Source organism: Bombus pascuorum, chromosome 11 (genome assembly GCF_905332965.1).
Source record: "Bombus pascuorum chromosome 11, iyBomPasc1.1, whole genome shotgun sequence".
Taxonomy (NCBI): domain Eukaryota; kingdom Metazoa; phylum Arthropoda; class Insecta; order Hymenoptera; family Apidae; genus Bombus; species Bombus pascuorum.
The window spans coordinates 9,760,913-9,775,337 of NC_083498.1; the positions used below are offsets into that span (position 1 = coordinate 9,760,913).

General features: G+C 41.9%; 2 protein-coding genes across 4 annotated transcripts in view; both read left to right on the forward strand.

The window, feature by feature from the left end:
- The window catches only part of LOC132912352 (origin recognition complex subunit 2), a 113,593-nt gene extending 104,214 nt beyond the window's left edge, over positions 1–9,379 (forward strand). For 2 of the 3 annotated variants that reach the window (XM_060969747.1, XM_060969749.1), the window contains one exon: positions 9,267–9,379. The gene's annotated coding sequence lies outside the window, so the exon portion shown is untranslated. Of the gene's footprint in view, positions 1–145; positions 480–9,266 lie in introns of those variants that run through there. The other variant, XM_060969748.1, reaches the window with a different exon arrangement.
- Positions 1–14,425, forward strand: part of LOC132912353 (speckle-type POZ protein) — a 44,905-nt gene that overhangs the window by 16,534 nt on the left and 13,946 nt on the right. Inside the window, exon 2 of the mRNA XM_060969750.1 lies at positions 9,267–9,411. Within this exon, the coding sequence (XP_060825733.1) occupies positions 9,267–9,411 (145 nt within the window). The remainder of the gene's footprint in view (positions 1–9,266; positions 9,412–14,425) is intronic.

The following is a 14,425-nucleotide window of genomic DNA, read 5'->3' on the forward strand; positions in this document are numbered from 1 at the left end:
CTGTTTACGTTGTCTCATTAAACTTTTATTAACCTGAAAAGAAAGAAGAAAAAGAAAGGATGAACGCTACATTGACCTTTGCATCAATGATAATTCCGCTGACGTGAGTCACATTAATATGCATCGTTTTAATCTGCATTTCTAGGATTCATCGACGCCCGTTGGACTTCTCTTAGATTTCACTGCTATTTACTACGTTCCTGGCGAAATGATTTCGAGGAAATGATTTATCTTCCGTTTACGTAATACGAGTCTAATCAAGTGCGCAACAGCTTTGATATTGAGCGATATTACGACTAATTTTGGGAAAATCCGACGTTGTTAAAGGTATCGCTTCCAAGATATTATATTTATCTTTGCCTGAATTTCTATCGCAGAATCTAATTTGTTACAATTAGACGAGCCACTTGAGAGCCACTTCGGTTCAATTTTTTATTTTCTTTTTTTACTTTAGAATCATTTGCATACTTAGAATTGTTGCGCGATCCAAGCAATCTCGACTCGTTTTATTTACATGCGTTGATTGACGATGCTACTCGATACTTGGAAGCATCGCAATACGGAAGCTACTGTATCTTAACATCGATTTGCATTAAAATCATGATCGTAACTAGATGCTCCGACCGTGGTTTCTATCCTCTTTTCTCGTTCGTACAAATTTCGCCAACGTATAAAATTTATCCGACACGACATTTGACCGATATTTATTCCCACGTACTGGGAACATCGAGACTCGCTCACCTGTCGTTGAGAACCGCTGTAATACGTCAATTCGAATCAATCCATCTTACTCTGTCAAAAACATTTGCCAATGTATTCAACGGAACAGAAGGTAAAATCGACGCGCGAGACAGGATACTCTAACAGCGCAAAACGAATCAAGCAATTTGAACGTGAAGCGACGTCAGAGCGGTGCGCGAACCGTTGCGTTGGTTTCCTGGGTGTCGCTGTCGCGCGACACGTGTCCATTACGGTCTCAATGTCAACGTATGTAGAGGCACGTAAACGGTGTACAGTTGGCCGTTTTATCGAATTTTATCGTCGGACATGAGTCCTACGCGTGAAAAGAACGCCGCGTTCCGTCTCACGGACGAACTGGTTCTTCTCTTCTCTTCTCTTTTCTTCTTTTCCTTGGACGCGGCCCGTGCGTGGTTATGTTTGCTCTACACACGTGGCTTTCCGTGTGTGTCGATCTGTGTGCTGAACAGCGATCGTGTGTCGGTGTGTCTTCTTTCACGTCCTCCGTTTTCTGCGCGCGTTGTCCCGACGCGGCGCGTAGCGACAAGCTGGCGCGTGCGAAACGCTCGCGCGCGCACCACCGAGTCGTCGCCGCGCCCTTGAAGAGAGTTAGCCTTTGTCTTATCACAGTCAGCTTGCGCCAGGCATCAGCCTTGACTTCGCCCCTCTTCCACACTCGTCTACTGACTGTGCTGCGAAAATCGACCGGCTGGCATCTGTCTCGCGTTGCCTCGCACGAACAAGCGAATTATCGTTGCTCACGGAGCCCAGCTTTCCTCTGGAACAGTCTTTACACCAATCTAAATCGTTTCCACCAGCCGATTTGGAATTTACTCGGCGTTGCGTATTCGCACTGACAACATTCGGACGTTAAATATGATTCCCCTCGCTATTGTTCTATGTGACTTGTCGTTCACACCACACCTTATAATGAGGTGAGTAAATTATTTCTGCTTTTAAATTCCAAGTACCGAGTCGTTAGAAAAACACGATTCGCGTGTTTTTATTGGCTACGCGTACCACCGACGAGACTCGTCTTCTTCTTTTTCGCTGTTTTTACACCTGCAGAATTTTCTGTACGATGTATACAATGTATGGCAAGACTTAATTATCGATTAACAGCCCCTAGACCTTGCATATACGTATTCCATATAAGGAAACGTTATAAAATTTAAAGTTTTTCAACCGATTAGATATTTTCCATATTGTCAGCCACGATAAGATTAATTATCTTATCCTAATTGATCAACGGTTCCTATACGTTTACTATAAAGTGTTATTAAACACAATCCTATCGATACGAAGCAAAAGTTATCGACTTCGTCGAAGAATTTCACGGATTTTCATCCACGATATATTCCTTCGTTACGTTTTACCAAGTTGATCGAAGCACGTTGCGAAACGTGACTTTTCCTCGTGACGACGTTAACTTCGGAGTCGTTTTTAAACGTGAAATTACTTAACGAGGAAACTCTGGATTAATTCCTCGATCCACGAGTTTGCCTGATCCGCACGCACGAAGATAGCGTCCGGAAAGTTTGAGATTAAATTGGCCGTGTCGCGCGAGCAGCCTGCAACTTCTCTCGACTCGGATCTGCTCGCGAAATCCGCTTATCCGTCCATGTATACGAGCAAACTTTCGATCGTTACGAGCTTTAAGCGGTAAACGTTCTACCCGCTGTTGCTGGATTTCCATTTACTTGATTTTGCACAGGAAATTTGTTTCCGTGTCTTCTTTTCTCGCATTCGCTTTCCTCTCTATCTCTCTGTCTTTTTCTTTAATTAGCTGTTCTTTTATCGTTGTCTTAATATATAGGAAGAAGCAGAAAATTTGTTAGTCATTCAACGCGAAGATATTTCTGAAACCGCGTGTCTATCGGAAACAGTGTCTATTTTACATATAAAATTGTAGAAAAAATTAAGATGATATTCTTATTGGAAATCTGAGAAAATACTGTACGAAGAGTAAAAGTTTCGAATTTAACGCGTGGAAGATGGTCGTAAGAAGGGATTAGCCATTAATGGAAACATCCGAACATCCGTAAGACGGTTCGAACAACCAGTTTCTGTCAGTTCGTTGTCTTGTTTGCGCGATTTCTCGAAAACATCGCGGGCGGATTCACAATGGAGACGGGTATTCTGTTTTTCTCGCCTCACGTCGACAACGTGACCGGGAATTTCTGCGACTTTTCCGGCGACAGCGACCTCGTCCGGTTTCCGATTTCTGTCGACGATCTCGGGTTTCGCATCTTCCATCGTCCTCGTTTCTCTTCGTCCGCGGAACCAGATAAAACGGCGGGCTTCGGATGACCAATCGTCGCAGAAACCACGCAAATTTATTAAAACGTTGCGGAACCTCTCTCATTGACTTTTCCGTTCGTTCTATTTCGTTTTAACTTTCGTAACTAAAACGGTCTACGCTTAAAACCTTCTCGATAGGAAATTAAAAATAAATTGAAGTTGGCGTTCTTTGCGATATAATTTATTTCTTGATCTTTTCTCAACGCAAATGTAACGAAAGTATCGTTGGTGTGGGTATAATCGACGATCTATTGTCTCTGAGGAGACGATCGTTCGTTATTGTAAGTTAACAAAATTAATGGTTAGCAGCATGTGAGTCGTATGTACGAGGAGATTAGATTTCAATGTGATTAAATACAGATGCTTTGTTATGCAGATGAGCGGCTCCTTTCTTTGTGTGTATTTATAGCTAATTAAATAACTTCCAGCGTCTAATTTTAGATAACAAAAGACGGTCGTGGATTAAATTCACGATGAAAGGTTATGAATAACGCAAGGCTCGTATCAAGCTAAAAAGGTAAATCTCGGTTTTTATGCCTTAAATTGCAAAATAGCGAATAATTATTTGAAGTAAGAACGAAAGAGATCAAATTATATCGGTATGGAAGACGTTCCAGTTCAACCATAGAATTACAAAATCTCTACGCGAACTTTCACTTTTTCCTCCAATTGAATGTACAAAGACCAACCTACTTTTAATTATAAAACATACTTGTTGCGAACATTCTCCTTAGAGGTACCTTGAAAAATAACTTTTATTTTTCGCAGTTACAATTCCTCGAGAATGATTCTTAGTGTGAGACGCGCGATCGTTATAATTGCGTTGTTTCAGCTTAACATAGACGGTTTTCACCTAACTTCCTCGTTTTCACCAGTGAACTCGTCAGAGCTCTCTGTTCTACTTTCCCTTGGGTTCTCTTGGCCTGGCCCACGCCTTCGTCATACAACAGATTCGAAATCGGGTGGCCCGATTGACAAAATTTCAACATCAAATGCCCATAAATAGACCGAACTCGTCTTTCTTCCTTCGCATATTTTCATTTCTCCAACTAATCATTTCATTCGCGTATACTATATTAAGTATAAGAAGTATCTGTTGTTCACTGTATCTCGTAATATCATACAACGTCTGTCCGAAACGAATTCTTTATATACCAAACAATTTACTGAAGATTCGGTCGAATTAGATGAATCTGTACAATTTGATCTTCATTGAGACGTTTGCATTTGTATGGACCTTTGACTGGCCTGTCGTTCTCTCCGCACAGTAGTATTACATGCATCGATCAGACAATCTTGCTTCGTTAACTCGTATTCTCGTCCTTTCTTGGAACTGATTACTCAGAACCAGCATCTAATATTACATATGTAAAATAAACAGGCGTATGTCAGATATTCACTTGCATCCAATGGAGGACAAGACATAGCCAAAATTTCCTGGAAATACGTTTATTCTCGCTAATCGATCGCAAGATGATTTTTCTCTATAACCGATCAGCTAAGCGTTACCGTATTCCTTCCACGAACTACACTCACGCGTGCATAGAAAAAGCAATCTGCGAATCGTCGTTGCTGGGATGCGGTCTCTCGTTTCCCACAAAATCGGATCGCGAGCATGCACACGAGCGGTCACGTTCCCTCCCACCCACGCTCCCTACGTTCACCTGGCTTGAAACGTGGAATCACGATAAAACCGTTTATCTTTCTCTCGGCAAAATGTCGCTGGAAACAGCGCGCGCTCCGAATATCGGCCCTCTTCCTCTTTCGTTCGACGCCTCTGACTGTATATCTAGCGCAAAAGCAACGTGGGAGTAAAACGTGGAAGTGAAAGTTAGAGCGAGGCAACGTCGGTGAACGGGAGGGACGTGGTACAAAAGGCGCCAGTTAACATGTCGACGGATAAGAGGTTTAACGAATGGATGTATCACGCTCGCCTTTTCAAACCAGATTTACGCGACTCGCAGCCGAATTTTGCCTCTTTTCTTTCTCAGCTGTTATTCTCGCGTGTCGTCCAAACGAATTGTTCTTTCTCCGTTTTTGTTTGTTAGGCGATTTTGTCAGCGAATTGTCGTCCCCTTTGTGTTTGGACGTTTCGTTCTGGCAAATATTGAGATGGAACACCCGTGATTACGGAAGGAAGCGTTATCGTTTAACGGAGCAACGTTCGAAGAATAGAGAAATCAAATCGGAAGCAACGCGATATCTTTATTTCTGTTATTTTATGTTCTCTTTTATTTTATGTGACACGCTAAATCCACACGAATTTTGATCCTACGTACATTATGGCTGGGTAATTTATAGTCTCGCGGCTTTGTCATCCTATGACTCGCTTCACAGCTTCATGAATTTTTATAGAGATGTTTATCGGCATTTTAATAATCCTGTTTGTCGGCTTTGCATGTTCGCCAATAGATTTATCTCGAATATTCCTATTTCTTAGTTTTTATAGCGACACTGCGATCAGAATTGTGATAAATCTTATGATTATATTGCGACATTTAAGAAACTAGAAGATTCAATCCCCAACGCGAAGGAAATGCAGAATACTTTCTCGAATTGTCTTTCACCGTGGCTGGTGAAAATTTTCGGTCGTTTCTTTCATTCTGTCGCGTTTACAGCGAAGTAAGAGTAACTTAATCGCGAGATTTCTCTTATCTGCACTTTTGCTGCTCGCAAGCAGCGTGTGTTGAAAAGTGAAAGGGGGGAAACGTGGCTGTTTTTCGTTTGCCAAGCACTCGTTGCATATCTTCCGGAAACGGAGATACGCGTATCTTATCGAAGCATCGAAATCGAAGCAACAAATACTTCCGCATTTTGAATGTCAAAAATATCGTGTATTTGTCCCAAGACATAGCTATTCGATGATTTATTTCCGTACAATATCATAGTTCGTAGTAAGCATCGACGTAATATCTAAGAATTTCAAATATCCTATAACTGGTCGTAGTTCGTAGATTCGGATATCGAAAGATTGGAAAATTTCAAAATGAAAATGAAATGTTTTACGGTCTTCTGCGATATTAGAATTTTCTGATGAACATATTTATCCAAAAAGCAAGGACTCGCATAACGATTCTACGCAGGAAATGCGGTTTGTAAGATGTAAGAATCGCTTATCGCGACGTACTCTTATTTTTTTTAGTATCGCGGTTAATCGTATGCGCGGTTGAAACACTTTTTCCATTGCTACGTGTGCGCCCGTTTGTTGAACAACAATTTAACCGTATGTAGTTCACCTCCATACCTCCATGCGTCTCTGAATGTAACGCAAACGGCATCCGTAAGCCGAAACGATGTCCTTTGGAAGGGGATAAATACTGATATTAATCCATCCGGTGTCACGATCATTCACGAACACTTTTATTCGATCCTCTGCTAGTTTCGAGGGGTGTGTCAACATTGAGAACATTTCAAAGCAAACAATTTTTTCAACGTGCTATTCATCACTATTCGTTTTATTTATTTCGCCATTAAATTTGATTAAATCAGACAATTTATTTAATACATCGTCAATTGCTCGGTGTGAGTTACTTGCGCAAGAAATAATTCTCACTAGACAGCTTACCATAGAAGAATAACACACTCATTGAATTAAACTTAAGATTAGTCATCTTCTTTGTACTTCTTTCCAACAATTTCAGTGTTTCTTCAAGTATATAGTAATTTAAAGTTCTTAGTCATAATGCTCTATTTCTATGTAAGAAATTCTGTTCAATTATTCTGTATTTAAGTTACGTTCTAAGAGCGTACGTTGCATTCAGAGAACAGATTCCTTGGAAAATTATCGAATTGATCTTCCTTCTTTCCTCCAGTCGATAGAATAGTAACGTTAGTAAAATTCGATAGTAAAATATTCGAATATCAGTGTGACGATAATTAATTAAATGTACAAAGTCGAACGTGTGGCTAATTTCGGGAATCAAAGGTTCACGTTGCAGGGTGTTCGAGTATAAACGGTTTTCGATCGAGTTGACAATCAGCGTGGAACATCGATGATTTTTATACAAGTTTCCATCTTCTTTTTTACATCTGAGTCGTTAAGGGACTATAATTATCAAATTAAAGATAGTACGGTGTGATAAAAAGCGCCGCAAACGAGGGAAAAGAAAAAGCGTCGTTCTACCTTCGTGTAACTATTATCAGCCTCGGGTGGCACGGTTTGAGTATTGATTTCCAGAAATAAAATTTCTTCGTATTGTCGTGATTCTGCAAAAATAAACAAGGCTCCGATTTATTAGTCAATCATTGTTACGCAATGAGCGCGATTACGTTTAAAGGTGGTGGGAAATTAACCGATAAAAAGGAATAGAATGGACGCTAAACAACGCGATTATTCGTTTTAATAGCGATGATGATGGTCGTTGAGAAAAGTGGCTAAAGAATGGTAATTTTTCATCCATTTTAATAACTGTTCATAGGCGCAGACGATGATTAACAATTATTGTAATAGCTTTTCGTAGATTAAGAATCTATTTGGAGGAATCGAGATAGCAATAGGAAATTCATATACTCAGGTTCAAACGTTAAATGCCACTTTGGTATGGTAATAATATTCTCTTATGACGCGTGCAAATTCCTCCACATCGATATATTTTCTAGGTCTGTGGGCTAAACTTGTGTACTACGTATTTCAAATCGATACTCGTCAATTTTCTTTTATAAATCTATGCCTCGATACGATTCAACGTACCAAACAATATACATCCTCGTAGCTTTCCTTAAGGATCCTTCAAAAATCCTATTATAAATCTATTTCAATAAATATTCCGTTTAAACTTGATGTAAGATATATGCTCTTCGACAATGTTTATATTTCGTAATATACAAGCGAAACTACACTTTCCCGATGCTATTTTAAAGCGCTTACCTAATCTCTGACTATACCGCGATACAGTTCGTTCGGCGTCACGGAAAAGAATGCCTACTAGGAAAAATGCAAGGGTTTGGTGTCACGTCGATGAGGAAAATTCCTCCATCGTCCTTTGTTATTTCGCACCTTTGTACTTTGCGGTGTGTAAAAATTTCCGGTTACAATGAATTTTTAACTGTAATTTTTAACCGTTCGAAAAACGATAACCGAAATACTTTTAAGTAACATGGAGTAATACGAAGAGCGTGATAAGCAAAAGATAATAGTATAGCAACACGCAAACGCTGTTTTAGCGTTGTATAAGGTTACTTAAAATTCTTTCAAAATACCGCTTTCGAAATATAAAGCGAAGAATCTATTTGGCCCCGAAACTTTCGCGCGTCACTGTAGATATAGGACAAAATTGCAAGATACTTCAGCGTGACGTACTCGTCCCAGATGTCACTGAAAAGATATGAGAACATTTGGCCCGATACGGACACAATTACTCGTTGATTCTCGAAAGTATTTGATTAACAAGTGTCTCGCTAACTCTCGGACAAGATAAACGTATAAATTATCACTTGTGTATCATATAACAATATAGATTAAAAATAAAATACGAAAAGGCAGGTTTGACGTCTATCTAAAAAATCAAAATATGTAATTTCCGCTAAAGGCAAGCGTTCGTACAGCGCAGAAACGACAACGACGCTCGATCGTCGTCGAAGGTTCGATGAGATTAACCAACCTGACCAATCCGCCCCCGCCGTTATCGCGTTAACGTATCGATTGACCGATAAGGGTTAAAAGGTTAAGACGAGAAGTCGCGTTGCGACCTCCGCTCGGCTAGAGAATCGAGAAGCAGGTCCGATGAACCTGCGAGGCTAATGTACTCGACTCGATGATGCTCGAGTAGTTCCGTACTTGGCGCACGTGAGCACCATCGCGTGCCCTGCATACCCTTCTTCTTTCATGCTTCTTTTATTCGTCTTACCCTCCCCGCCCTGCGGTTCTCCGTTCTCCAACTTCCTCCAACGTTCAGTCCTCCTTCCTCGGTCACCCCTTTTCCTCGCATCGAGCGACTCGTGTGTCCCTCTTCGTAGTATAATATAACGAGAGACCCGTTCACACGTGCCTTCTATACAGTGTTCTTCGTTTCAGCAACAGAGAAGGAATTCTTATGGTTCTAGGAACGTTCGGTTAGCGCTAGAACTACGCATAGTTAAAATGCGAAATTTGCTTCCAGGAAACGAAAATGAAACGACACGCGGCAACTAGTGTGATCGTCACGCGCAGCAACCCCAAAGAGCGCGGAAATTTTACGGAGAACCGCGCAAACTGAAACTAACGTGGGAACTATTTGTTCGTGTTGCAGACTTGCGGTGAGCGAATGTGCGCCTCAAACGTCGCGGGTCAGTTCAAACTTGCACAGCAGCAGTAGTATGGCAGTAAGCCGTGTACCAAGCCCTCCACCACCGGAAGTGAACACCCCTGTGGCCGAAAATTGGTGTTACACGCAGGTACGTATCGAATAATTCTTTCAATCGAAAATTACCTCGAATTGATCGACGATAGAATTAAAGCAAATTATTGCTTTTAGGAATTAGTTTCTCACGAGTTGTACTTGTAATAATACGATTATATAAGTTATGATTTTTAGAATTTTAAAGTATATTAGGAAGTAATATATATCATCAACCTTGTATGTATAGTGTAACTGTTTTTAACGATTCTTACGATTCGAACATGACTGTTGCGAGAGCAGTGTCTTGTTAGTGCTACCGACAGGGCGAAGCCAATCTAATTGCAGTTTAATTGGTCGTTAGCGATGACAGTGAGCTTCAGTAACAGTTGGCAGAGCAGGGTACTCGTAGGGGCCATTTGTTACCGTGTTTTGTATTGTACATGATTGGAATAAGACCGTAACTTTTAACGGTAGAAATATCTTTTAGGTAATTGAGGATTTCTCATGACATTAACGAAGTTTTCTCCTATGTCTCACGGAATATCCGTTAGAAACATTAAGCCGTGGACTAGAGAGAAGTGTTTGAAGTTGCGTTAGTGAGGATTCGTTCGATTTACAATTTAAGCATCGTAATCGATACGTCGTCACCCTGTGTAATCTTATTTCCTGGTGAGAGGAAAATATCTATCCAAAAACTTGAATGGTCTTCCTTCACGTGGGTCGATCCCAAACATTTGCTCCGAATATTCTTCCTTCGCGTCTCCGAATTTCTAGATTTCTTTCTTCGAGTAAAACTCCCAAATCTCTGGATCAAACTCTTCTCACTCGTTTAAAGATCGCTCCCAAAACACTTTTACGACACAGGTACTTTCCCAATTCGAGCCACGCCATTCAATCGAAGAGGATCGAAGAAGATGAGACTCGATGGAAATCGAACATACAGGTATCGGAATCCACGTCACCGAGTTGGCCAAACAGAACCCTTGGAAATACGTTTTAGACGTGTCAAAGGGTTCTCCTACTCTTCTAGGTCAATTTCGTCGCCTTCGTCGATATCATCCTCGTGGTCGCGCGTGAGAGCACGCACTCCTGACGTTCTCGTTCTATTTTTACTGCTCGTCCCCTCGCGATGTGAATGACCTGCGACTAGATATCCCGCTGCTCCCTGCCGCGATCTCTAACTCGCCTGTGGAAACGTTCACTAGCTTCCCCGCGAAAATTCGTCACTTCGAGGTACTTTTTCTTCCGATATAAAAAGCATCGGAAATTACTTGGACGGTTCCCGAAGTAATCCTCGACGGTTCGAAGACACGAAATCGAGCAAAGAGGATCGTCGAAGCGGAAGTTGGAAACGATGGAAGCTTGGTATCTTCCGTTTCACGATAGTAGTCTTTTAGGTGATTGTAGGAATTTCTTCTGATCGAACATGCCAGAGATTCGATTTAAAATCATCCGACTGATTTCTCGATCAATTTTCGATACTTCGAGGTGAAATCGAGCGAACGAGAATTATAGACGATAGGAGGTCGGTTTTCCTTGTCCTTTGAGCAAGAAGATATTACAGAGATATTAGATAGTTTGTTAGCTGTAAAGTTTCCCATAGGTTCTCTCGTCAGAAGGAACTTACTGCGAAGTAAACTGGTGGACCAGTGTAGTCGATGTAAGTCTTGGATGGGTGGAACCTCTAGGGACGTCTGCGTAGGTCTCCTGGTAAGGGGCGAGGCATACTCGTAGATTGGTTGCGGTAGGATGTGGTCGAAAACGATCGATTCTGTGTGCGATTAATTAAGTACGACAATTTACCGTTCACGTTCAGCGTGTTGCAAAAAGGCACACTGTGCCGCGTTAGAAGATACAAATATGTTAGCAAATGGTGATTGACATGCTATGAGTTTCAGGATTCTAACTATGCAATAACTATGTAACATTTTTACGTCAAAAATTTTAGATCCCTTTTTTATCACTTTGTATATCTGGCAAATGATATTCGGGAATACGATTTAACATCTCGAGCGAGATTCTCCCTCGTAAAGGAGAAACGAATCCGCCACAAAACTCTCGAGGCGTTATTTACGTAATGCAGAAGCTACCGAGGTCGAATTCGAGGGCAAGATTGCGATCTTACTTTTTCTTCTGCTTGGCAAGGGGAAGAAGTTGGATGATTCGAGGCGAAACTGCAGCACTCGAAGGAGTAACTCTCGGTTTTCAGAGAAGACGCGGGGTCCCCTTGCCATCGAATCGAAAGTCGATTCGTGCTCCAGTTAACTTTCGTAATGCACGCGGCGATTTCGCCTCGTCAGCCGCCGCGGAGCCTGGTGCAGCAATCGCGCGAGCTCGCGCGCTGAATCTGTCGTAACACGCCGATCGATGGGCTCGATAAAAGCGTAGAAAGCGTTACGGCACCGTTTCCAATTGCTCCCTTGCTCCAACGACTCAGGGTCTTCCCTTAATAGCCAAGTTTCAATGAAAGATTGGAATATCCAAGAATTAATGAGAATAGATTATTCTTATTCGCGAAACAACTGCTTATATATTAATTAGAAATGCGCTAAAAACCAACCACTTGTCAGTTAATCTTCGATAGACCTATTTTATCCATTAAAGTCCTATTTAAAGTAACTTATAGCTTTTAAAATAAGTTGTAAAATACCCTTACAAAAATTCACTGGAAATTAATTCGTCAACTCCCCTTTTCCTTAAGCTATTAAGTTCTGTTAAGGAAGGGTCAGCTTATCGCAGTAAATTTTTCCTGGAAGATAAAGCGAGGACTCGTCTAAGGATGGCACTCGTCGTCGTCGAACTCCGCTGGTCGCAGCTCTTCCTGTTATTCATGGTACCGTACCACCACCATCTCCGCGATCTTAAGCTTTTTCGACTACTCAGACTGTTTTTCTATCCGACACGTACCATTTCCTGTCTTTCGCTCGAGTCAAACTTAGATTCGCCGTTTCTTTGATCCACAGACTGTAGCAATTTTCCACGTTATTATTCCAAGCCTATCAGATTCCTCGACTTATAACTGTTTATATTCTTGTTCTGTTCTACACGAGCTAGACTAGTACCAGTCATGAAGCTGATTCGCAAGCTGTGATAATTTTTCTACGATTACACTGTTGATTCAACTTTGCCAAATCATCTAACTACAATTACATCACATACTTTTACGCTTTTTTTCATTTCAACCTGTCCATTCTGTTTTTACCACTCGACATCCATTATGCCTTCTTTGATTTTCTCGACCGATCGTTGCTCATCAACTTATCCTAATTTATATCGCTCGTTTGTATATATATATACACAAATAGCCAATGAATTTTGTAATTTCCTTCTGAATTGTTCAAATCCCCTACAATCTGCATAATCAGCAATCTACGAGTTCCAACAATGTTCCACTATCCCCATCGATCTAAGTTCGTCAACTTGCCTCATTAGAGAGCAACCTAAATCACCCACGCGCCTCCAACCCACCCATTCAATTTCTTAATCAAATCTCGTCCCACTCGACATACATTCATAGAGTCGGCAAACTTGTTGGCTTGCCGAAAAGCTCGCAACCCCTAACAATCTTCTCCATCTTCATCCATTCATCCACCTGTAATTCCACGAAACATTCAACACAAATTCCCCTCGCGCAATCTCAACTTGTTTTTTTCCACGGACTCGTCACCTAGACGCGAACCCCATATGCCAGAGCCATTATCACTCGTTGCCTTTCATTTCCACGTCGTTATCTCGAGGCACGTGTTCCATTACATCGTCAGCCAACCAGCCAGCCAGCCAGCCAAGCTGCCTCGTCTCGCAGTGAAAATAAGTTCGCGAGAAGGGCTAAGCTCCTCTGCTCTTCATTCTTTTTCTTCTTCTTCTTCATTTTCTGCGTCATCCTTTTCTTCCTCTTCGTCTTCGTCGAAAGAGACATCTCCTTCTACTTTTGTTTGATTGTCTTCGTCTGTGTTTTCTTTGTCATATTCTTCCCATCTATTCTTGCCTTTCTCGTTTTCTTTCTTCGTCTTCATCGCTTCTTCCCTCGTCCTATTCTTCTCCTCCTATTTTTACTTTGCCTCTTTCCCTTGCCTCTTACCATCCTACCTTCGTCAACTTTTTCTACCGTTTCTTCTTCTTCGTCGTATTCTTCTTTTCCTATTAGAGAGCTTCGTTTATTATTGGAATGAAATTTTAGCCCATACTCGATTAAGCGAACTCCTGTCAATTATTCCACTCGTGCAAACACGAACTCCCATCTGCGGAAACGAGAAATCATTAACGAGTAGAACCAATGAGTTGCCATTATACAAATTCCAGTTACCGTTCGTCCTCTGATGGATTCCGATAAACGAAGTTCCACTGTATACTCCCTCTTCATAGTCTCCACCATATTCCTTCTCTTCCTCCTCTTCGTTGTCTTCTTCTTCTTCTTCTTCTTCTTCCTCTTAGATAAACAAGCTCGACAACGTTTCTCGGGAATTTCGATTTTCTCGCGGGAAGATCCACGATCGTTTACCTCGTGCATGTTCGACCACCGTATCCAGGACTCTACCGGAAGCCTCGACTTGGTCTGCTTGCTGCTCGAAGCCGCGTACGCCGCTCCCGTAAACGGGCACGGGTGATTCAAGGCCGATCGTCGACGATCGCCGGGTTGAACGACTCCTGGGGGCGTCGACCGGGCCACTATCTTCGTCTTCCTTACTCCTCGCGCTCCAACGTGCTGTTTTCTTCTATACGGAAACGGCCAAGACGATGAACTTTGTGCCTCTGTGTTCCTTACGCCTCCTCTACCGCGGCAGATCCTCTTCGACGCTCAGAACTTTGCTTTCGACGTTTCTTCAAATACACCGATCGCTGCCGGTCTCTTGGCCAGGCTCGCTTCTGGTCCAGGTTTTGTTCAAGAGGGCGGCGAAGTTTGGGTTTTATCGGCAGCGATCGACAATTCGAGGGTTGGCGTGGTGCCGCGAGGACTCCGAAGTTGGGTTTTGACGAGAGTTTTTCAGACAATTGACTGGAACTGGGAGAATTTTTGCGTTGTTCTCTTGGAGTTTAGAATTTTGAAATCGACACGTAGGAAAAATAACAAG